Source organism: Schistosoma mansoni, chromosome 1, assembly GCF_000237925.1.
Source record: "Schistosoma mansoni strain Puerto Rico chromosome 1, complete genome".
In the NCBI taxonomy this organism is placed as follows: domain Eukaryota; kingdom Metazoa; phylum Platyhelminthes; class Trematoda; order Strigeidida; family Schistosomatidae; genus Schistosoma; species Schistosoma mansoni.
Window position 1 is genome coordinate 4,720,445 of NC_031495.1, and position 26,585 is coordinate 4,747,029.

General features: G+C 35.8%; 1 protein-coding gene across 1 annotated transcript in view; it reads left to right on the forward strand.

Annotated features, from left to right (window-relative positions):
* Window positions 1–1,198: 1,198 nt before the first annotated feature.
* Window positions 1,199–26,585, forward strand: part of Smp_159540 (putative inhibitor of apoptosis (iap) domain family member) — a gene marked incomplete at both ends in the record, with an annotated part of 88,460 nt that continues 63,073 nt past the window's right edge. The window contains 13 exons of the mRNA XM_018793044.1: window positions 1,199–1,651; window positions 1,682–1,932; window positions 2,893–3,092; window positions 4,330–4,379; window positions 5,903–5,998; window positions 11,979–12,505; window positions 13,676–13,851; window positions 13,987–14,295; window positions 14,470–14,972; window positions 16,470–16,755; window positions 19,668–19,885; window positions 22,503–23,023; window positions 25,252–25,312. Coding sequence (XP_018647595.1) covers window positions 1,199–1,651; window positions 1,682–1,932; window positions 2,893–3,092; window positions 4,330–4,379; window positions 5,903–5,998; window positions 11,979–12,505; window positions 13,676–13,851; window positions 13,987–14,295; window positions 14,470–14,972; window positions 16,470–16,755; window positions 19,668–19,885; window positions 22,503–23,023; window positions 25,252–25,312 — 3,651 coding nt within the window. The remainder of the gene's footprint in view (window positions 1,652–1,681; window positions 1,933–2,892; window positions 3,093–4,329; window positions 4,380–5,902; window positions 5,999–11,978; window positions 12,506–13,675; window positions 13,852–13,986; window positions 14,296–14,469; window positions 14,973–16,469; window positions 16,756–19,667; window positions 19,886–22,502; window positions 23,024–25,251; window positions 25,313–26,585) is intronic.

The window sequence follows — 26,585 nt, forward strand, 5'->3', positions numbered from 1 at the left end:
CGGAGTTATGTAAGAAATATAAGCCTTAACTGTTCTAGTGTTGTCGAGAGAGTATTTAATGAAAACCTGTGATAGTAGTTTAGAAGTCGATATAATACTCTTAGATTTCATCAAAGACTCGTGAAGCATCTCTGAATCTTTAAAATGATAGGCACAAACAAGAACAGATAAGAAACCAAATTTTCGGGAGAGGACAGAGTAAGAGTCATTTGAACCTTATTTGAACGATATCTTATGCACATTGTAGTGAACCACAAAGAGCTATGTTAAGTTCTCAAGTGCTTTTTGTTCCATGTTAACCAGCAGACGAAACTGTTTGCGTCATCACTCTTACCTGCAATGATGTGGAAATTTGTAGGGTAATACGCAAGTACACTGTACGCCTAAGTGGTTTTGATTCTGAGAACGTTGATGTTTAGGAATACATATTGGCTACAGTGCATAAATGAATATCAGGCAAAATACTAGTTATCAGTACAAAACTAATGAAATTTCAATAACAAAAGTTTTAGAACAGGAAGGTTTCAGTAAAATCTTAGGCCATGAATTTGAATCAATGACACGTTGAGGTGCATCAGCTGTTGGATGAAGTTGAGTGATTACGTCACTTTACTAAACGCTAAAATTCTTTAACGAAGTAATGTTTCTAATTCTAAATCCACCTACGTAAGACCTCGTCTTGAATACAGTGATCACGACGTTGGTTGGTATCTCCGATGAGCAGATCATAGGCTAGTGTCCAGACTCTGATTTATACTTTGTAAGGCACTAGAACGCTAATATCTTTTCCCCTTATATCTCATTGAGCGCTACGTGACCTTATATCCGCATTTCGTATATCGAATAATGATTCGCATGTCAGTATGTTTTATCTTTTTGCTTCCATGGAAGCTTAAGGGTAAAACAGGTATTCGAATTTTGACAATGCCTTTACACGTAACCAATGCATAATCGTAATGTACCAACTTAATCAAATCAGAAGTCAGAAATGAAGGGGTTTGGAGATATATTTGCAAGGCTATCGACATATCGTGGAGCGTTTGGTTTAATCTGGCTAGTAGTGGCAAAGGATGCGTAGCACAGCGTACCCACTAGTGATCTGGTGCAAATGCACGATAGAACGCCTTCAGCGGTCAAACACCGTCCAATCTTTTCTAGTGAGACTGTAGGCGCTGGGTTCAACTTTAAGGTCGCAGGGATGTCAGCACCTTCTCTTTGGTCATCTTGCTACTTCCCTCCTTTAGGAGTAACAATGTTAGCTAGTTCCCATGGAACAGTGCGAGTTTATAATGCTCAGACTGGTTCTCTTGAGAAAGAGACCAATTTAGTCACTAACTTGATTGATAATTGTATGTATGGGCATGAGTTACGCTTATTTTTAGGTTCACGTATATCCCTTAGTTATTTTCCTTCAAATGAACGCTTAGTAATTGCGAGAGAAACTGAAATTAACGCGAGAACCCACTCAAACGGGTTTGTCTTGCTTCATGGCTTTCTCGATAGACGCATTCAATATAAAAATGAGAAGATCAGTCTCGAATTTTACTCAAATCAGGGCTCTGTTATAGAACTATTTCTTTCCACTATCGAAAGTTTGTACACTGATTGCGGAGGTTTAGTTGTGGACACTCATAACTGTCCTAATCCTAAGGTACTCCAGTTTAATGACCATATGTTTTAGTGGAAAACATTTACCATCTGTGGTAGTTATGAGAGGCTGTATAGTTTGTTTAACAAGTTGCAGCACAGTAATTCCAATAAAAGTGTGCTTCTGACTACCCCATTGTTGAAGTCAATTCTGCATCGATTAACACGAGCTATAACGGATAGTGACAGTGTTTTGTTTTTTACGGCTATGCGAGAGCCGTTCACCATGCAAAGTGAAGCCCATAGACGCCTTACATTTACTCACTGGCCTCATATGGATTATCAGTAAGTTGGGTCTTTTCTAAAAAAACATCCTGTTTTTATTAACCCAGTCAACTCACACTTGAGTGTTGTTATATCTAAAAAAAATCAGCTACCAGTTTAGATCTAGCCATTGTTTACCAAAACAGTTTATATCACCTTTCTACTGGAAATTTTATAATTCTCACCCAGCTACACTTAAGATACGCCGTTTCGTGAGCTCTTTCGCCTTTCCATTGGAATTTAAGTCATGTATCAAGTAAAGTTCTGGTTGGAAACATGCAAACAAGACACCTGATATTATAGTTGTGAATGCAGTACCCAATCCATATCAACACCTCCATTCTCTTATTCCAGTCCGTCTTCACTTAATGTGTATTGTATCTTGTCGATTGTAAAAAAATACGTAAATTCAACCTGAACTGAAATTTGAGTAGAAAGGAAACTTTGTTGCGTATTATATGTGTACCGTAAAACAGTGTAACTGATTTGCCAAGTACAGGTTTGTGAACTCAGTCCTAATGTTAAGGGATAGTAATGTTGCTTGAATACATAACCGAAAGTAGACAGGCCATACAAACCTGCCTCCTGTTGTGTAAAAGCTGATTTCCTTAGTCACCGGGCTTCTGCAATGTGTTATCAGAAGTCAAATACTAGAGTTATGGTTCTGAGTTGCTGTTATCCTGAAATCTGTAGAAAGCCACTTCTTAAACTTAATGGTAAGCCTTCTGTGGTGGTTTAGAATAACTCCCTGCAGATATTTTCTTATCAAATTCTCATGTAGAATAAGAAAATTATTAAAAGTATTTGTTTCAAAGGGCTGAGTATGAATCTACTTAAGTGACTGTAGATTAACTTAAGAGGACTTCACTTTCGTCTTGTATAATGTCAGTGACAGAATGGTTTTTATAACTAAAGATTCGTTTATTATTAGTGCATTAAAGGTATAATAGTAATTCCAAATGTGTTGGACTTTATTTTCAGATGGATAACGCCTTCCACCTTGTCTGAAGCTGGATTTTACTTCCCATTAAAATTCCCACTGGACATTGTATATTGTCTTGAATGCTCAGTTAGATTGTCATCTTGGGAACCAACCGACGAGCCATGGAGTGAACATATCAGACATTCACCGCAGTGCAGCTTTGTGTCATCTCCAAATTCGAAAAACATACCTAGTACATGTAAGTATTTCATTTTAAATAGCAGGGTTTAGCCACTGCTCGGTTTTATCACCGTTATATCAATATATTATTACATGCAGTCCAAACATAAAAGTTCGAAACCTTAGAGAATTAATTTATTGAATCGATGAAGGCAGTTCAGTAATCAAGTTCAGGTTAGTGTCACTTTTTGTATAGGTGTCTGTAATGCTATCTGGCTGAGCAAATTAACATGTGACCTCAAGTGCAAATCAAAGGGATGTATATATCAGTTCTAATAAGCTAACTGTCTATGAGACTTCAGCATGTATTGTTCACTCTTGATCTATATCTTCAGGCGTTGTTTTTATTTTCTCAACCCACTTTCTTGTTCGTTTAAATATCGTCATTTTTACTGGCTCTCTTTTTATATTTTAAGGTGTGAAAAACCAAACCAATACTTTTCGCGAGATTTTAGAACTCAGTCTTATACGACCACCTCATATTTGCGAGATGAGGAATTAGTCCCCATTGGTGTTTTAAACCTAGTAGTTCTAATCTTATGCTCAGAAACAGGCTTCAATATCCTTTAATTGGCTGAGAGTAGAGAATAGCCACTCTCGTAGAAAAATTATCATACTCTTCTGCTTTCACAGCTTTCCAGGATATCTTACTCTCCTCTCTCGAAAATCAGAGGATGAACCAAAGGTTCCGGTGTTTAAACAGTGTCTTTGTTTACGGAAGACTCACATGAAAGGCCTAACCAATGGTAAACACGAGTCCTGCTATCCTAAGAGAACTAGTAGAATATAAACTTAATTCGTTCTCCCACTATCATTAAGAGGCAAATTCGCTAATTTTTTCCTAATTTTTTTGACGTCATGTAGACTGATAAATAACTGCATGTATGCGCTTTGTTTAGCGGCCACTTGTACATCTCATATGACATGGAAATTCAGTTTCGTCATTATCCATGTTTGTTCTCTTTAACGTGAGGATATTTGACAATTTTCTGTGTTTAATCATCACTTCAAAAGATTAACTTTTTCAGCAGTGACATAGTGTACGGTCTGGCAGCATATCTCAATGTAATAGGATGTTATCGATTACATGTTACTGTTATTTGAACCATAACAATTTTGTAAATGTCCTAGCGAAAATGTACAGACTATCATCAGTTCGAATTATTGTTTCATCGCGTATACTCTTTTGTTACTGTTGTTTATTCTTGCGAATCGTATTGGCAATGTTACCTTAGTAAGTTGGGTTTGTTTTTTAGTTTCATGGTCAACGGAAACAGCACAAACTCATGCAATATCTGATGATCCTGTAAGTTTCACTTTTAATGAATTTCATCAGTCCTCACCTGTTTTTTAGCTCATAAGTTTTTTGTTCACCTCGAAATTTTTGTGTAATTTCTCTTACTATTTCAAGACCAATGTTACGGAGCTTTTAATAGTATTTCACATGCGGATATTAGAAAAGCTACGAAAGCATCGAAAATAACGTAAGCATAGGAGCTTTGAAACATTCCGCCTATTAACCAAAAGTAGTAGTTGTCAACCGGTTGACCAAATGATAATTTTATCTACATATTAAGCAGTTTTGGCCTTAATCTTTTGATTTATAGGATTGTTTACCTTTACTTTTAAATTAGTTGATAAGTCAGTTGTAAGAAACTTTCAATTGTTTCATTCATAGCATCATATATTATTTTAAAATATAAATACTGATTTCAAAAGTAGTTATTCCATCGATGTTAACTATAAATTGAGAATTATTTGTAGGTTTTATGACTTGAGATCACCTTGTATTTTACTTATCGTTGTAATGTACATAGATTCTGGCACAGTCGGACATCAAAAATGCATCACACAAATGAAATGATAAAATTGTGCAAAAATAAAGGATATGAGAGTGACACAATCACTAGAGAAATGAATAGAAATAATGTTTACTAAGAAATACAGTTTATTTAAAAACACTAAGAAGATATTACTATTTTGATGTATTATTGAAGATTACAACAAGATCACTGGTGACTTCTACTTTGACTCTTATCTCATAAAGTCTCAAGCCACTGAGTTCCATTATCTATAGAGCCTTATCCAACTAGTTCTGGTGGACCAGTAGAAACCAGTTCTATGGAACTTTCTTTCGCACTGCGGCACCATTTCGTAAACTAACTACGTCTCTGCATTTTCCACCCACTGTCAGCATTGGGAATTGAAGCACAGTACGAAAGCTTCTGAGATGATCTATGTAATATATTCCTACACTACCGAAGTCGGCTTTTCGAGATGGTGACTGGTTGAACCATTGTCACCACCCCCATATATACATATCACCAAACCTCATCATTACTAGCTCAGAGTTTTCCTGAATGTAACTGATTCTTCGGATGCGATGGTCGAACACACACGCATTGTCACCACGAAGGGGCCAGATTTCACAAGCATAAAGTGGAACTGTTCTCACGAATGTGTTACGGAGCCGACCTTTTACAGCTAGACTAACATCAGAGCGACACCAAAGGTGGTCCAAAATGACATATGTCGCTAATATCACTTTGAACGGTTTATAATATGGTGATGATATGACAACATCGTAGTTATGACTATTTTATTTTAGGTAATTAGAAACAGGTTGAATCCGTTAACTGAGGTTTTTTACTAGTTAGTACTCTTCAGTAAGGTTACAGCTTGCCATTTTCATGTGCAATTCTTGTTTTGGTTTTGTCTCATTTTTGTGCGGATGAAGCTGTTTTTAAACTGATATTTAAAGAATCCTCTCAAGTAATTTCTCATTTTTGTCGGTTGTATTTTTTCTTTATCACGTTTTAAATAATTCAGATCATGGTGCTTACAGCTTCTACGTCGACAGATTTTGTCACAACTTCAACAGTCGATGGTGGAATTACTATTTGGGATCTGTCGTACTTCAACAGAGTAAGCTATTTCATCTTCTAATCTATTCAGTACGTTCGTGGACTAGGATAATAAAAACCACCTCTTATTAAAGTTTGGGTGTGTCGATCGATGTCAGCGGATTCATCAGTAAATTAAGTGAACATATAGAGGCTGAATTAATGTCACTGTGAATTTGGGGTGTTCTGTAAGCTCTGGTTCAGACTAATACCTGGTTTAATGTTTTTTCTAAATTATGTCTTGGATTCTATTCTTTACAGTGTGGTAGTTATTTATTTGTTCAAAAATCCAACTTGTAATTATTGTGTTGAATAGATTTGAATTCCACTCCTATTTTAGTTCTGGTAAGTCGACTAGTATGACTGACTCTCACATGTAAAATAAGTGACTTAAAATGTTAGGTGTTTGAAAGTAGTCTTCAAGAAACTTATGTTTCTTGCTAGTCGGGGCTCTTTAGCATGGCATACCTGGAATCTCAATGGAAATAGTTCTCTCTGTGGGTTTCACACTCGTGCCACTAAACTTCAGTCTGAGACAACATAGTGCACGCTATGTCTATCCCTTAAAATAGCAGCTATATAACAACACTACCAGAATTCGATCAGCACTAAATAACTGGAAAAATATCACACTGGCTACTACTCAGTAGTAAATTCAATGTATGTGTAACTTGAAAAGCCCAGTAAGTACACGAATTTGTTCACTTGGTTACTGAGTTTCATCAAACTACTCAAATTAACCGACTGCCAAAAATAATACTTAATGGTTAATCAAATGAAATCTTTTGTCAGTCATCCATATTTCTATGATAATTTATCATCACGCCTGTATTCTTAATGTCACTGTTATCTTATGTCATAACTTTTCAATTCCTCTATTCTGAAAATCTCCCAGCGTTCATTAGAATTCAGTCTTGTGGATGTATTGAATGCTTCGATAGTTATTACTAATACCAGTAAAAGTAAGTTAGTGTATGTAATTTAGATGTATTGCGTTTCTTTTTTCGCTAAAAATAATCATCCATATTTACAAAATCAAGAAAAAGCAAGTTTTCAATGCATTTATATCGTGACGTTTAGTCTAAGTTAGATTTATGTCTAGCTTGATGGCATGTTAATTGTCGAGGGAGTGTGAAGAGTATTGTGCCTAGGAGAACTTGGAAGAGATGAGAATAAAGAGAAGTAAACTGATGGCTCAGCACATAAAATGCATTTATGTTAAATATTGAAAGCAAGCCATAATATTTCGTAGTAACACAGGTGTATGATAAAAACAGTCAAATAATCGAAAGTAGGTGATGGCATGAGGTTTCAAATATGTTGCAAAATATTAAGCAGCAATGGATGGTGGCTAGCAGTGGAATCTAGGACGCCCGTTTCGTTTTATTTAGGACTCGTCAGATGAATGTACCTGCATCCCAGAATGGATGTTCATTCCTAGAGTCAAACCTAGTGCCATTCACTCCAGTCCCAAACATGAACTGGAATATTCAAACAAAATCTATTTTGGGCCGTGCGAGTCCTGTTTACTATAACTTGACCTCTATATAAAATACACGTTAGTATCAGACCATATTCACCACGTGCTATAAAGCTATATGTCACAAACATTTTATGTACGCACCTTAATATGTTATGCGATTAATAGACATTATAATGTGTTAAGACAAAATAAAAAAATACCGTTAAGCTATTCGGGCTGTGACCGACCTCCTGTAGCGCTGAGATTAAGGGATTTAATAAACCAAGAAAAAAATATACAGCTAACCGTAGCATTCCTATTACTGAGTCTACTTGCTACCTATCAAATAAACAGGGAGAGGAAGCTCATCACCTCACTGATCAACAGCCAGCCTGTATGTTTACAGGCGGAAAAAGCTTATGATATTATTATATCACATATAAGTTAGATGTTCCTAAAAGAATATGTGGTAAAAGAGACCCTACAAAAGGCTGTAAATGCCTGTGATCACAATTGATATATAACTGAATTAACCTGGACGTAAATTCATTCTTATTTGGTCTTATCCAATAATTCTTCCTAACAAGATTAGTTGTTTAGAGTAACTGGGGTGTTAGAAGGGAATCGAACTGTCATATATAGTATCACAGTTGTCGTTGGAGTTATTGCTGCATATCTTCCATCTCTAAGTAATTAATTAATTGTTGAGTAGTAACCAATCAATTGCAAACTTAAATCTGTTGTAAACATTTCGCTGATCAATGGATGATGTACATTGATACGATGTGTCCCACTGGTAGCTATTCACAATATCCATTTATTTACTAAAACCTCTGAATGAACTAATAACGAAAGATTGTACAACTGACATATAAAATAAGTTTCTTCTCCAAGGAAACAACATGCTTAAATATAAAGTATTGTTTATCAAATTAAACATGGCTAGATATTATTTAGCAAATAAGCAACCAGAGGATATAATTTATAGGCCACTCAAATACCTATAAAGTTTAATTTTTTTGTCAGAGTAATAAAGTGATGTTTATGGTGTTTTATATCTGATCATCATATCATTGTTTATATCATATAAACTTGAAAGATCACTTTTGATCCTTGGTTTCTAATATATTGATTTATTGATTATCATTAAAGAATTCAATTTCTTCTTTTCTATACTTAAACTAGTGATTATTAAATCTCAACTACAAGTACATAGTGGATGTTTACTAGTTTCTAATTCTTCTACTATGAAATTTATCAATCTTCCACAACCCCCAAAAATACATCATTTAATTCTTGGTTGTTGTTTACCATATTCAGTATTTGTTAAATTACACTCTTGTATGCAGAACATGTCAGCAACTAATAAACTTGAGAATGTTAAAAACAACAACTCTAAAAAATATCAACTATGTCTTATCGTTATTGAATTATGTCCATTAAACAGTGAACAAGTTATGTGGATAGCTGACTCTACTTTCTCTTCAACAACAACACTATTATCGCCGTTTTCTCCTAAATCAATATTTCCTAATCAATTCAATATAGATTCAATACCAACAGATCTTGTCAAGTTTCTTCCATTAATTGGTCATGATTATGCCATAGAATATGAAGAATTAGGAGATATTGATGATAACGATAGTGATGAGAACGAGACTGATAATGATGATTATGAAGATGACTTTGATGAGGAGAGTTCTGACAAGTTAAATAGCATACATACAAATAATATCATAACTGATTCATTACCAAAAGATAATGTTCCAACATCAGTCAGTTCAAAGGTAGTCAACTTTTATTCATTAAAATATATTTATTGTTTTCTATATGCTTTCTAAAAAAATTTAAATTTATGGTCGAAATTTTGGTTGTTATCTGAAACACTCGATGTCCAGTGGGTATGTTTATATCCAGTATTTCTGATCATTTTTCTTTCATTTAACTAATGAGCGATACATTTAAGACTGTATTATTCATCATTCTAGATTCTGTTTCAAACTCTAACTTGCATTTTATTTTTGTTTTCTATCCAGCTCATCTGAGTACGTTACATTGATATGTTCTTAGTGCATAGTTGGGGATAATTCTATACATTCGAAATAGATTTTTGGTAAATATAACACATGAATATGTAGTCCTCACCCAAAAAGTACTGGATATAACACATTTATTAAACATCGAGATTTATTTATTGATTTATTTACACACATAAATATTGGTACAAGGGGGCACCAGATACATATGCGCCATACAAATCTCATTCGATTTGTGTGAGGGCTGTGATACTGCCCAGGTGCCCAGACTGACGCAGGTGGTTTTCTTAGGGGGTCACACACCAAGCATTTGACCTAAAGGTCTAGTCCACAAGGCAGTGGAGCATCGTGAGGAGATGCAGTTCCATGGTAGTCGGTGACCAACGATTGATTCATACGCCATTTGTTCAATCAGGATACTGGAGTCAGCCCATGTGCACCATTGGTTTGGAATGAGGGTTTTCCAACTCTCCTAGGTGGACTTTCCGTATCCACCAACCCGGTTAAGGCGTCGGATATCCGCTTTTCGTCCTCTCAATTTCGTAAACAACAGTAATGCCACTGTGAGAAGGCAGTGAGTAGGACTTCCGTGGGAGAGGCTATATATGCGTGGCCATGTGAGAGCATTTGGAGGGGGAGAGCGGACTCTCCTCACTCTCGGCCGTACCAGGGCATTTGGGGGAAAACATTGAGAACGCAACAGACAACCTTATGAATCTGATTAAAATAGTATGTTTTTCAAATAGTTATTTAATGAATTTTAACTAAACCAAAACTGTCAAAATATATTTGAAGAAATTTTGTTGTAACCAAAGATAAACAAACAAATTTTTGTATAATATAGATTATGGATATTCAAATGCGTCTCGTCTTATCTTTGGATTCCAAATAAGTCAAGAGATCATTTAAAAATATACGTAAAAGTAATCCAAAAGTGAGATGACTTAAAGTTACTATATCAAAGTCACTATATCAAATATAAGAAAAAGTAGCCTTTGAAATCGTAATCGATTCATTGTTTAAGCACTTTGAGAAGCTTAACTAGATTCATTTTTAGTTATTAATTAGACAAACTGTCTTATAGAAATCTGATCTTAAGATTTCACTGAACATACGCAGCTTAGTGATTAAAAGTCAAGTATTTTAATTGTCATTCAATTATCATTCCACATGATCAATTTAGCCATTTCATAGTTTGTTGTAAATGAAGACTTCACATATCTTGTAAATCGTTAATCCTCTTTTAATGTCTTATACATAATTAGAAATAATTATCGCATAACCCTTGTAGTTATTTGTTTAACTTCATTATAGACCTATTGCTGGAAATAACACTCTCTTCGAGTGAATTTTCAGGAATTGATCTCCTACCAGGGGGTCCACTAATCGACTTAGAATACGCAGATGACAAAGTCCTGTTTGGTGAAGACGCTGAAAAAAATGCAGAGTCTTCTGTTGGAACTCAGTAATAATGCCAGGATGTTTGGGATGCGTTTCTCCCCATCCAAATGTAAATTATTACTCCAGGACTGGCCTACTTCAACACCTGAACTAAGGATAGGTAGTAAAGTGGTCGAACACGTCGACAACTTCACTTATCTTGGAAGTCTGATCAGCCCTAATGGGTTGGTGTCTGACGAAATCTCAGCACGGATTCAGAAAACTCGTTTGGCTTTCGCCAACTTACGTCACCTATGGCGAATGTGGGATATCCGTCTATCAATTAAGGAACGAGCATACTGCACAGCAGTTCGCTCTGTTCTACTTTACGGCTGTGAAACATGGCCATTAAGAGTAGAAGATACTCTTAAGTTACTAGTATTTGACCACAGATGTCTTAGAAATATTGCTCGCATCTGCTGGGATGACCGGGTAAGTAATAGTGAGGTTAGAGGCAGGGTATTAGAGAATGATGGTAAGTTAGTTGATGAGGTCATGAATCTTCATCAACTGAGATGGTTGGGCCACGTGTTGCGTATGCCTGAACATCGATTACCACGACGCGCAATGCTGACTAGTATTGGGAATGGTTGGAAGAGAGTTAGGGGCGGCCAAACCAAAACGTGGCATCAGTGCTTGAAGTCACTAGCTTCTAGTGTGAGCCATGTTGGTAGATGCAGACTACTCGGTTGGTGTCCGCGTGACTATCGTAACCAATGGTTGGAGACTCTAGGTGACATGGCTCAGAATCGACCACAATGGCGTAGGTGTATACACTCTTTATCTTTCCTTAAACCTTGATATTAAAATTGCTTCATAACGTTCTTCCTTCCTATACTATATCCTTATATACAATCTTTCTTTTATATATAACCAACACTAAATTAACTACTTCTATGAATCCGGTGTTCATCTTGTTGTGCTAACGAGGTATGGCAACTTGGACCGATGCATATGTGTGCCTGGTCCTACGTTGTAGCTTACTGACTGTAGTTACTTCATAAAATAATTAGTATATCTTATATTTTCAATGTTATTTATTTCCCTTACTTTTATTACAATAGCTTATCAATAATGATTTCTACACGTATATTGGTTTGTCTAGTGTCGTTGAAGAGTTTGTAAATTTAAAAGCTACGACAGAGTGTCATCACACATCCTCAACCAATAAATTACAATTGAAGAAAATATCTGCTTTAAGTTCATCCAATTTGTCGTCATCAATAAAACACATTGAAAATCAACAGTTTAATATGAATGAAACAACCAGTTCAATTCCATGCTCTGATCATTCTGAAAATAAAAATGGTAAGAGTAGATGTGTTGAGAACTTACCGAAACTTGTTGGTGTCATACCTTTGTCAGCTACTGCTAATAGTACTAATAATGACATTGAAAATCCTAATTTTCGTGTTTTACAAATATTACCACTACCATTGCAAAGAATATCTTTCAATAGTGATAATTCAGCTTATTCACAAGGTACACTTGTTTGTTGTGGTTTATCAAGATCATTATCTCATGTAGAGGTTCATCATGAAACAACTGCTGATAACCAATCGATTGAAGATGGTGATCTATTTTTATTCGGGTAAGTTTTAGTTATTCTGTCACTTATTTTTTATCGATTTAATCTAATAAATACATGAAACTGGTTTATAAAAACTCCATATAATCTACATTTCATGAGTAATTTTTGCCTTATTCACAGTACTCTGCATTTATGACAATAAATTTATTCTATTTCTGCGTCATCTATTTTGTAAGACATACATCCCTGGAAGTTATCACAATTCAAGTACTAGTTTGGACGTATGTTGTGAACACCCCACTGACACACCATTTTTAACGCTCAACAAGCGATGTTAGCCGGTGTACGAGTAGGTTGGAAGAAAGTTATAAGTGACCAACTCTTATTATCTATGCTCCCATATTATTTCGATTTCTTCACTGTTAATCTTTTTAAATTCATCTCCTTGTACTCATGTAATATGGGTACGTGAACAAACGCTTATTCATGCCCAGGCTATACGTTGATTATGCCTGACTGACTGAGTTTAGATCCCTCATTACTTCTCAGTTATTTAAAATGATGTCTACAAAGAAAGCTATTATAGTGTGAATACTAGTTAACATTCATTATTTTTAATCCTAATTAATAATACCGTTTTACTATTTAAGTATTCGGTAAAGAAATTTTGCCTCCGAATTCCCTGGTACGGTCGAGGGTGGGGATAGTCCGCTCTCCCTCTCGAAATGCTCTCACATAGGCACGTGCTTGCAACCACTACCAGGAAAGTCCTACTCACTGCGTTCTCGCGGCGTGGGTATTGTTTAACTTAATTGGGAGGACAATAAACAAACATCTGGCTATTTAACCGGGTTGGTGGACACGGAGGGTCCACTTAGGGGATCGGAAAACCCTGATTCCAAATCAATGTGGTGCACATGGGCTCCAGGATGCTAAGGGAACAAATAATGTATGAACCTATTGTTGGTCACTGGCTACCATGGGACTGCATCTCCTGATGCCGCTTCACTACTTTGTGAATTAGGCCTTTAGGTTAAAAACTCCTGGAGTAGCCCCCTGAGAAAACCAACTTGCTTCGGTTTGGGAGCTCCGTCAAGTATTCCATCCTTCAAACCGATCGGATGGTGAAGTGTGGCGCATATATATTTGGTTCCTCCTTGTACCAATATTTATGTGTTTAAATAAATAAATAAAATTATATCGTTTTTCCTCTAAAAAACTTAATTTTAGATATAATGAAAATGATTGTATCCTACCTAATTCAGTTATTGATGAAACTCCACTTTTTCACATGAAATTACCTAATCAATATTGTCCTATTCAAATGGATGTGGTATCCAATATCAATGATTTACATGTTTGTTCTTTAAACACTTTATACCCTTCAATTAAATTACAATATGAATGTGGGCAATCATGTGTAGCTGTCAATACTACTACTACTACTACCACTAATAATAATAATTTAATGTCTACTATAGACTCACCTTTAACTACTACAGAAACAAATGACTTATCATTTTGTTGTTTCATACTTACAGCATACAATTCATTATTACAAATAAATGTTTATAAAAATCTATTATGTTATGCTCAATTAATTATATCTAATCCAATCTTATCAGCTGATGAAGATAACAATAATGATGAAATCATTAATGATAATATATATGGTAACATACAATTTGAGACATTCACCTATTGTACTGGTTTAGATAATATATGTTTAAGTACTATCAATGGTGAAATGTATATTTATCAATTACATAATCATGAATTATATAAATATGATATGAATAAACAAAAACGTATTCATTTATATAATTCAATCATATCAATTAATCAACATTGTAATGTATCTTCTTATAAGGAAACTGAAGCGTCCTTTCCTATAAGTAGTCATAATAGTAGTATAAGCAGTAGTAGTAGTCATAGTTATTCATTAAATGATTTATATGCATATTATAATTGTCCATTAGAACAATGTTTTATTTTACATCAACTTATCAAAACGGTTCCGATAGATTCATCAATTCAAGTTAACTTCCCAGATCTAATTGGTTGGTATGAAGTGGACCTATCTCTTCCATCATTATCTTCTACCATAGAAAATAAACAACAATTTACGAGTGATCATAGAACAATTCAAACTCTTTCAAAATTAGTTACACATTATATACAATTAAAAAAAGAATCATTAAAGAAGTCGCAATTCAATAATGATAATTTGGATAATATTCCATTGATGTTAACATGTGCTACATTAGCTGTTCAACTTAGTTTATCATCTAATATATCTACTCATTTATGGGAATTTAATACTCGTAATTGGTGCGCTTATCAAAGTTTGATTAAACAACAAGTTGATAAGTCTAATGGTACTTCAATTATCAAAAGTATCATTAATAATAATGATAACAATGATAATTCTAAGAATATATTATCTGAACATGTATTAGAAATTAGTTTACCAAGAGTATATTCAATTTCACATTTTATATTTCATTCAACATTAAAACAGTATGAGGTAAGTGATTACTATTATTATTGTTGGGCCCAATATTGAAGTGTGAATCTCTTGAAATGTCTCTTTTTTTAAATATGCATATTACTATGTGGTAACCATCTCGGTTGGTACAATGATCTTGAGTGCTGTTAGAGGTATGAAGACAGTTATCACTTCCTGGTTGCCCACAGCATGGAAGGGTCCTTCTAGAGGTACTTGAAAAGGAAATTGGGTTAGAAATGGTCTTAATGACCTGAGAGCATGACCGCAGTGCCCAAGAGACAACTGCTTGAGGTCGGACACACATGACCTTTTTGTGTTAGCTCCGTACTTGTTGAGACCTTACCGTCGGAGACGGATATCCGTGGGATAAGGTTAGGTGTGTATTTTTAGAGTCGTCTACCTTTTTTTAACCCCACCTCTCCTTGTGGGAAGGCATCATCGCTGTTATGCTGATTTTCTGAAGGAAACACCTTACTGCCGTCACACCTCTGTACAGTCATCAGTACGACTTCGCCTTCGGATCTTGGGTTCGCTGTTTTCAGTCTTACTGCTCTTCAACCGACCTGTCTGCCATGTTAGGACCTTGAGGAACGATTGTTCCAGCTAGTATAGCTCGATTGGTTCATCACGATAGGCAAGCCTGACTACCACGTCAAGGTAACAAGAACGTCTGGGGGTAACCAACTACTTGGTAATTTACGAAAAGATAAACTATCCGAACATAAATAATGTATTCTGTGCTCATATATCAATTCACAGTTAAATGGTAGGTGGGAAATAATAAATGTAGCCTGCTATCAAAGAGAGCCGATTATGTATTTATTCAAATTCTTGGTAAACATGTTATCGTCATATAAATGTGATCTAGATACTACTCTGTTTCTTACTTTTTATCCTATTTCACCGTTAATGTTCTTCGAGAGATTGTTTTTTCTTCTAAAGTTTTATTGACTGACTTCCCTAAAGATTCGTAGATTTACTACAGTACGCATAGAAAATTTTTTTTAAACACATTGAACGATTGTTCGGGATATTTCTGTCTTCTGAATTGTATCTATACTTCCTCGTCAATCTGAATATAAAGTGATATAGTTGAGCCTACTAATTATATATCTCTTAGATTCGATGGTGAAAGATTAAACCATAACAGTCAGGTCCTAGTTAACTAGGTAATGAGTCACCTACAAGCTAGTTTTCTCCAAATATCTATGACATTTTGTCATTATATTGTATTCATGTTCAGCATATAAGCACACTATTTTATTACATAAAACACCTAATCATCTGGCTAGTGGTCATATCTTTGATGCTAAATCATTCGGAGGCTTGAATCGATAATATGGTCTTGTGAGTATCCATCATTTTACCAAGTTCACTCATCGATTAGCATTCTATTCATTGATTTTATCAATCGAGAAAATCGTTTCATCAATCAATAAAAGCTTTCTCCATAAAACTCGTTTACCAGTATTATCATTATTATTATTATTTTGAAACTCACTTTTTATATTTTAGAAAGTACAAAATCAATCCGATGTATATATAACACTTCTAAGAAAAAATATTTCATCTAATAAACCTCTCCATTTTATTCATAATCCTTCAAAAACCTCAACAAATGCTGACTGTAATGAATTTCATCGTGTATCATCAGTTCTTGATCATAGTTTGGTGGTACACGATTTAAATGCTCCATTTATCGATGATGAATACGACTGCACACAGTCATCAGAGTACAAATCACAAATTTCAGATGACACTATCCACTTCAATAATGAATTACTATCAAATTACTTAAAAAGTATGTTGTTTTTGATAATATAGGTTGATTCAATAGTTTTCAGTACAATTGTTTACTTTTTTGTAAGCATTGTATTAATGAGGTTTAACATTAAAAAGGGGTTCCTGTTTTCAGTTAATCATCTGGGTTGCATAAACAACTAATTGAAGAGTAGGTTTGTAGTTAGCTGTCATAACTTGTGGCCTAATAATATATAACGTAATAATACCGCCAATTAGAGAATAGTGATTTATCGACCGGACCAATGACGCATAAACCCGTACGAGCAGTCTAGAGTCCTTATCGGTCTATCTTCCTACTTAGCCCTGCCTGTTTAGTCCAGAACGCCAATCTCGGCCTTCGCGATATGAATCATATATTTCAAACATACTGTGTTTATATACAAACCAAACAGACCACATCACACCACAAAATAGAAAATAACACTTGTACAAGATCTGGCCAAAAGTAGCTGTGATTGTTGGAGACTGTAATTAATAAACTGGGAATATCTCAAGAATGGCAAACCGTATAATAATAGTTCATCGGTCAAAATGAAGCTCATAATAAGAGTAATATGAATGTGTAATTACACAAAATATATATGTGTAATATTAGTTCATAAAGAGATCCCAGCGGTTACCATTCATTATTCTCATCGGGATATATCATTAACAAATTATCAGTGGTCTAGTAGTTAAGCGCTCGCGCACGAAAATGATATGTTCTGTGTTCGAATCTCGCAAGTCGGGATCGTAGATGCGCACTGCTGAGGTGTCCCACAATAGGACGAAACGGCCGTTCAGTGCTCCAGGTTTTCCATGGTGGTCTAGCTTCAATTGACTCACGATCCCAACTATATAAAAATAAAATTTGCTAAAAATAAGATGACAATTATATCATATCGTTTGTCAAAGAAAATTGCTTAATAATCGAGAATTGATGAGAAATAATAAGATAAAATCAAATGTGAGAATGAGAAAGGTGAAAAATAAATCAAAATCTTAAAAATGATAATAATGAATAATTAGAATTAAGGATACTAAAATATATTAGATGGATATAATAAAATCAATTTAACATTTATGAAAATTTAGTTATTGGGGCCATGGAAGAAGGATGGCTTGCGCGTATCTCTTTTACACTCAGAGCTTATCTATTAATTTATTTAAACACATGAATATTGGTACAAGGGGGCACCAAATATGTATGCGCCACACAAAACAATGAGAATGTGAAGAAAAAAGAAGTTAAGGTGCGTATAAGAAGAAAAGAAAAGAACATTAACAACTACAGATTAGTGTATGTTAGTGTAATAGTAAGAATAACAATGGGGAAAACGTAAAGGTACAGCCAGAAGAATTCTTTCAATTAAGGAAGTTGCAACCACTTTTTATGAAGAAAGTAAAAGAAGGTTACAGCAGGATCGCCACTGGCTTCTATTCTGAGCCATATCTGATAACGTCTCTAGCCACTGCGTTACACCATCTCTCGGACCCCAACCAGGGAGTCGTGAAGGACCAACAGAAACCAGTTCTTTGCAGCTTTCTTTCATACCACGACACCATGTCATACACTGACCACCTCTCCGCGTTTTCCAACCAATCCCAGAGTCGGCAAATAATGCACGACGTGGAAGTCTCTGGGACGACATTCGTAAAACATGTCCAAGCCACCGAAGTCGGTGTTTCAAGATGGTGACACCAATTGAATTATCGTCTCTGCGCCCGAACACACGATGCCGAACCTCTGCATTACTAACATGGTGTTGCTACTGGATGTCAGCAATCCTTCGGAGACAACGATGATCGAACACAGAGAGACGTCTAACATCCTCAACTCGTAGAGGCCAGGTTTCACAAGCATAGAGCAAAACTGATCTCACCGACTCGTTGTGGATCCGGCCTTTTACAGACAGACTAACATCACGAAGGCGCCAAAGATGGCCCAGATTGGCATAAGCCGCTCTGGCTTTCATTATACGTGCATCGATCTCATCACTCACGCCACCACCAGCACTTATGCAGCTACCCAGAGAAACGAATTTCTCAACTACTTCAATCTGCTCACCACCCAAGGTGAGTACAGGATTAGAATCCTGCCAGTCTTGTAGAAGTACTTTTCACTTGGAGGGTGCAAAGCACATACCGTACCTATGGACACTGGTTGCCAACTGATTAAGTGCAGATTGCATGCCTTGGGCATTATCGCACAGTGAGGCAATATCACCCGCATACTCAAGGTCTGAGCTTTTGACTCAGAATTCCAATTCACAATGTACTAGAGCAACCTTAGGAGATAAGGTCTCATGTTAGCCAGCGACCGAGAATGGGTTCTTTTTCCGTTTGTTCCCCCAGGATCCTGGAGCTAATGAGCACCATTGGCTTGGAATCACAGTTTTTCAACTCCCGTACTCAGTAACCAGGCTTAAGCGACGGGCATTCGCTTCTCTCTGTGTCAGTTTTGTGAACAACACCCCCTCTGTGAAAAAGCAGTGATCAGGATCTCCCTGGCAGTGGCTATATGCGCGTGACCATAGGAGAGTACTTTGAAAGGAGGAGCGAACTCTCCCTACCTTCGACCGTACCAGAGGATTTGAGGATCATGATAATTAATGCTTAGAGGTGATCAAAAGACCATTACTGTTCCGTATCTGATCGTCATATCAATAACGTTGTTGTTTCGACTATTATTACAGTCGATTTTGTTGTTTTAAGATCATACTAAAATAGTTCTTAATATAAACTAGTGCCGTCTAAAGAAAGTCCATATACCGAAAAGCAAATAAACAGAATTTTTATGTTAGTTTTCTTAATGTACACTTGTTAATTTTGACCAATAATGCTTCTCTTTTTTATCAACTTGTTCCAATTTTTCCATTTGGATGTTTATAACCCATTTTTATATATATCTGCTTTGTTTGTATTTTTCAGTTCTTGGACGTGTGTATCATATGCCTACTGAAAGCATCATCTCATCAGAACGTCTTCGTGAATTAAATGCAAATATAATTGCTGGTCCCTATTTATTAAGTGATTTTCTTACTATGAATAATCGTTGTAGTAATATTCCAATGACTAGTTCGGAGTTAATTAAATCACGTTCACGTTTCTTTTCTGTGCATATCAAAATAGTTGATGCCAAAAATGAAGTTAGTGTTTTTCCTCTTTGTTAAATTGTATTTTTATGGGATACTTTGACTACGATTACATTATTCAGAAAATGTGAGGTTGTAAACCGTGATTCAGGGCAGGAATTAGTTACTACTGAGCAATGACAGACATATTCCTGTAATTAGTCACATAAACGATTGTTTTTCATATCGTAACTCTAATTTTTACTCAGATTCAATTGCGTTCCGTAGTAAAATTCTGTCACATCGACGACCTTGAGCGGTTTCAGGGATTAACCAATCGCAACTGGATAATCAGAATAGAACTTTCGTGTGAGAGCCCTAAAATATAGAAAAATGATAAGGTTTCAGAGAATTTTAAGTTTTTACATCATTATTAAGCTTATTAGTGATGAATATCGATAATTTAAGCTTTAAGTCATTCTTCTGTAATCAAGACGGATCCTATTTCCTAGTCCAACATATTTAAAAACCCAACTCCTAGCCCTTAAACCCTTGACTTTAGCTCCTAACCTTAAAATCTCTGAACGCTAGGTCCTAATTCTAAAACTTTTTTACTTTAATTCCTAAACTTAAATCCCAACCTTAATACTCTTAAAGGCTTGTTCCTTACTTTGAAACTCCTAAACCCTGACTTTGAGCCTTAATATTGCTGTTCTTAACACTTCTAAACTCAACATATTAACCTTAACAGTTCATTCCACAAGAAAACCATCATTCAGTCTTTTCGAAGTACAAAATATAATGAAGATCATAGGTTTTAGCAACAAGCTATCTGCAACAGCGTTTCAAATTTACGCATAAGCTAATTTAATTTCGATTGGCCGCTCAGGGCCGTTGGTATAATATAGTTTTACGTGGTTGATTGCTTATACCATAAGTAAGTACTTTATTATTTCCATAATCTGATTCTCTTTAGTTGGTCAATAATTTTTTATCTATGTATTACGTAATGTATGCGATATTGGCATTATCTACTGTACCAACCGAGTAACCCGGCGAGAATGTACGAATTATTCTATTATTATCACGTTTCGAGTACCAGTCGCGGAAACAGCCATTTTTTCAAGATTATTATCATAAACCAAGAATTATTTATCACTTATCTGTATAAATGAGAAAGTTCGTCATTTAGTTAGTTGTTATTTTAAAAGAGAGAGTGATGTAAACCACATATTCATCTGGAATTCATTGACGATAATAAGTGTTTCTTTCTTTTGTATTAGTTTTTTTGTTGACTGTCTATACTTCATTCGACTTGATGCCAACGAGAATAAGAATAGATCGAAGACAAGATTAAAGTCCAACGAACCGGTACAACAGTTTACAACAATAAAAACATAATAATTTAGTATAGAATGTAGATTACGAAAACTACTTACTTCATTCATCTTACAACACTGATTGGCGGAAAAAAAACCAATCCGATTTTTAAGATTTTGAGCATACACTAAGCAGTTTTTGGTTTTCCATTCTGCTAACATTGAGTTATAATGTAAACAATTCTGGTGAATTATTTTTATCATTCACTGATTTCATTTGAAGAACTACTTAAAACCGGAGAGCGTCTAAAAATTGTTTCATTTTCATCGGATCACATATACAGTGTATCATCAGTGGTCAAACATAACATTTTTAGTTGTTACATTGGTTAAAACACTAGGTTATTAGCCATTAGGTGGCATTGGTTGATACCTCACTGCATCTAGATGAGTTTTGTTATCCACCCAGTATCATTAGCTATGGTGCTGTGTGGATCAATTTCAGGTACAAAAATGTATCCTGGATAAGTCAGTTACTTTATTCTGTCCTAAAAATTATTGAATAGTAATAATAATGTGGTCCAACCTCAATCCTTACAAGTGAAGCAGAAATCTGGGATTAGTTTTCTCTCAGGGTGAAAGGTGATGGTCATATCCGCGTCCTCTATTACTTATACTTGAAAATGTGAGTATTCACTTCAATTCTAGTGATCAATGTTAAATTTATCTAGTCCTTCTAAGTGCTGATCTGATCCTTTCAGTCATTTTGTAATATGCTCACTAGTCTTAGTGACTGAACATCGCTTGTATTCTGTTAACATGTGTGTTTAGTCGTTGAATGTAGTCAACAAGAGATTTTGTACATATGTTTATCGTTACATAACGCGTTTATTTATCTGATTATATCAATAGAAAAAGATTACTATTGTTGGGGATGTTAGACCGCCAGACCTCACTTGATGTCTTATTTTTGTAATTTTATTTTAAAAATTTGGATTTCTTGTTTTCGCGCCAAAAGCCCCCATTTTCACCTTTTTGTCGTATTCCCCATTTGGGAAGACCTGAAATGTCATTGGTTCCTTGTCTTTTAATATTCTATTTTGTAATGTTTCCCAAAGACATTTTTATGCTGTATATATACTCTTAGATTGTGCTTGTGATTGTTGTTCGTGCTTCTGGCTGCTTGTGGAATACATTTCCCTCATCTGAACCTGGACTCCTCTCTCTAAGTAGCGGAGTTGGGATACATCGGAATAGTTCGCTTATTTGGTTATTTTATCACTGAATCTTCGTTCTGTTCGCAGATTAGCTGAACTCATAATCTCTTCAAACATAGCAATCATGTTATCCTGTCTTGTTTTCATTTATTTTAGACTTCTTCAAATCTTGATTGTCAATCGGCTACTGCAGTTGAAAGTCAACAGACACCTTTATTACTGTCAGATATATTTGCACAAATTGGTTTGAGTGTTCATCAGTTTAACACCACCTGTTGTTGTTATGACCATCCTGCTCCCCCTAATATTTTCGTTAATGAAGCTCCATCGTCATCATCGTTATCGACCAACCAGCTTACAATTATGAATGATATTGATAATAATGATAATGATGGTAATGAACGTACATCATTAAAGTCGTGTAAAATGCATACAATTTTGCATGAAAGGGCTCAACGTTTAGCTATTCTACGCTCTATGAAACTTCATGAAGATTGTTTTAGTTTTCTTAGTTCAACTGATGGTACTTGTAATCATAATAGCAATAATATTTACGATAAATGGAGAGACTTGCTTACACAGAACTTCTACCATCATACTAGCAATTTTTCGTCAATTATTCTAGATGTTTTAAATTGGGTTGTGTTGATGTATCTTCATGAGTTAGAACTATCATGGTAAGTTTCCACTTTCTTAATTATTCTATTATTAATAATGATAGTATTCTTAGTAAAGTTAAATTATAACTACCAGTGGAATCCAGAACACCCGTCTTGTCCTATTTGAGACTCGTCAACTGAATGTATTTGATGTTTACCCTACCATTCAACTTTGCTTGAAATGCTTGTAATTTAGTGGCAATATCAATTTAATCGACACAGGATGCGCATATGCCAAAAAAGACTCATCTATCTCAGTCCCTAATGTCAACGAGAAGATTTAAATAACCAATACAAATGAATAATGATACTAGTATGGCTGTAATATTTACATTGCAAAGTACACTAGATTACATTTTTTAAGTATATACCAGTTATCTTCGGAAGTATTGTCGTTAGTTCTGTCTCATAATTATGTTCTCGGTGACACTCAATATTTGCATTGTGAGCTTAATTTGTGTTTTACTTAGTAAGATCCATTTAGAATAACTGAATAATTTCACTAATCCCTTGACTAGTCATTAACTATTGAATTGAGCCATATGGGTATGTTCACATGACCTGATTCGGATCCATACAATGATCGTAAACATCAACTTGGATGCAGGTACATCCGGCTGACGAGTCCTAGATAGGGTGAAACACGCATTCTGGACTCCACTGCTACCCACCATCCATTTATGCTTATAATGCTTGTGACTTAAGGCAATATCGCGGCAATCTGTGCAGGATGTACATATGTCAATAAGAGACTGATCGATTGCAGTCCTAAACATCAATGGGAAGATTCAAAAAAAAATACAAAATGAAATAATACCTTTGGTACTGTTACTTTCTCTACTACTTTTGTATTTCATTGATATTCACAGACCTATCTTAGACAACCATTGAGAACATGGAGTCACTGGACGGCTCTTTTTCCTAGAATGGGACTGCTCAGTAGTGGGCTTCCACAACCGAGAAACTGAACATCGAACTCAGGACCTTCTGTGTTGCGCGCAAACACTTAACTTTTGGACTATTAAGCCTGGATCGACTGGCGTATAAGTGTAACTTCATCCAATCCACAATATTTCGTGATGATGTTCCATTATGTTAGGTGGCTAACCGTTTCACACTGGATATAGTTTAGCTCCACTGGTTATGATATCTGTGAAGAACATCTTTTTGGGAATTTTCCTCTGGAATCTAGTTACTGGTGAACAGATGATAATTGTTCGTGTGGAATTGTGACAGTTGTTGAATTCCATTGAAATCATTATCTAACCTGAACGAAGTATTTGCGCGCGAGACCGAAGGTTTCGGGTTCGAGTTTAACGTGAGGTAACATGGATCAGCATTGCTGAAAAGCCCCATACTAGAACAAAATGACCATCCAGTACGTCCAGGCTTTCAATGGTGGTCTAATTTTGATCGGTTCATGATTTCAATGAGATTCAGCAATTTTCAAAACTACATATTTTGGTATTTGTCTTAATAATTACAGTTTATTGTGTTGATATGGTATAGCAACCTACACTGATGCGTATATGTTGTTTATTACCGACTGACTGACTTACCAATTTGTTGTGTTTAATAGATAAATATAACTTGAAACTATCTTCGCCAACTTGTTATTCACTGATTTGTTTAATGTTGATATTCAACTAAACGTTTTCGCCTTCAAATGCCCTGGTACGGCCGAGAGTGGGGAGAGTCCGCTCTCCCTCTCCAAATGCTCTCACACGGTCACGGGTATAAAGCCTCTACCAGGGAAGTCCTACTCATTTCCTTCTCGTGGCAGGGGTGTTGTTCACGAAAGTGAGAGGACAAAAAGCGGATGTCCGGTGCTTTAACCGGGTCGGTGGACACGGAAAGTCCACCTATGGGAGTTGGAAAACCCTGATTCAAAACCAATGGTGCACATCTGCTGGCTCTAGTATCCTGACGGAACAAATGGCGTATGAATCAATCGTTGGTCACCGGCTACCATGGGACTGCATCTCACGCTGCTCCACTGCCTTTTGGACTAGACGTTTAGGTCAAAGGCTTCGTGTATGGTCCCCTAAGGAAACCATCTGCTTCAGTATGGGCACCTGGGCAGTATCACAGCTCTCACACAAATCGAATGAGATTTGTGCGGCTCATATGTATCTGGTGCTTCCTTGTACCAATATTTATGTGTTTAAATAAATAAATAAATACAACTAAAAGTTTATACTGTACAATTAATATTATTTTCATTTGTTAATTCTAATCTTATTTAGCGATATCGTAGCGAATTTATTAAATTTGGCTGCAAATAATTATGAGATGTTAATTGAAAATGTAATTGTACACGGTGATCGTGAATGTGTTCAACTTGGAACAAGATTATTGTTTAGTTTACTCAAGTAAATTCTTGGGGTGTTTTTCTAAAATGTTTCTTAGATTTTTATTAGTTCACTAATGTTTGTATTTTTTCTGGTTAGCGTTTTTCTAGCGAGTTAGCTTTTCTACGTGATGGGGTCGCTAACCCCATGCCCAACCCTCCATCTTTACCCGGACTTGGGACCAGCAGTAACTCTAGAAGAGCTACAGTCGGAGTTTCCCAAAAGAACACGGAGAACACCAACCCAATCACACTTGATGGCGAAACTGTGGAAGAGGTGGGAACATTCACGTACCTGGGAAGCATCGTTGATAAACAAGGAGGATCGAATGCAGATGTAAAAGCAAGAAATGGCAAAGCAAGGAACGCCTCCCTACAATTGGAGAATATATGGAACTCAAAACAAATGTCAACTAATATCGAAGTCAGAATCTTTAATGCGAACGTCAAGACAGTCCTACTGTATGGAGCTGAAACGTGGAGAACTACTACGGCCATCATCAGGAAGGTACAAGTATTTATAAATAGTTTTCTACGCAAAATACTCAACATTCACTGGCCGGATACTATCAACAACAGCGTTTTATGGGAGAGGACAAACCAGCTTCCATCTGAAGAGGAAATTAGGAAAAGGCATTGGAAGTGGGTCGGACATACATTCAGGAAATCACCAAACTGCATCACGAGGCAAGCCCTAACTTGGAATCCGTAAGGGAAGCGGAAAAGAGGAAGGACAAAGAACACATTACACCGGGAAATAGAAGCAGATATGAAAAGGATGAATAACAACTGGAAAGAACTGGAAAGGAAGGCTCAGGACAGAGCTGGATGGAGAATGCTGGTTGGTGGCCTATGCTCCTCGACGAGGGTTAACAGGCATAGGTAAGTACTGTTTGTATACTGCTGTGAAAATTTGTACAGTTACATACACACAATCGTTTGTGCTATTCTATCTTACAAATGTTAATTAAATTAGTGAGTCATAAAGTTATTTGTTTAAATACATCTCAGTGGTGGTATCTGTGACTGTGAGTCAAGTTTAATTACATTGAGGAGAAGAAGGCTGTTGGAGCATCCATTCCCTCAAGAATACGAATAGGATTTGATGACAATTACTAACTGACCCCGAAGTCTAGATTTAGAACTGACTGACTTCAACTATCTAACACTAAATATGGTCCACGTGTTGTGGAAGCTGATGATCACATTGTAAATTGGTCAGTATAACAC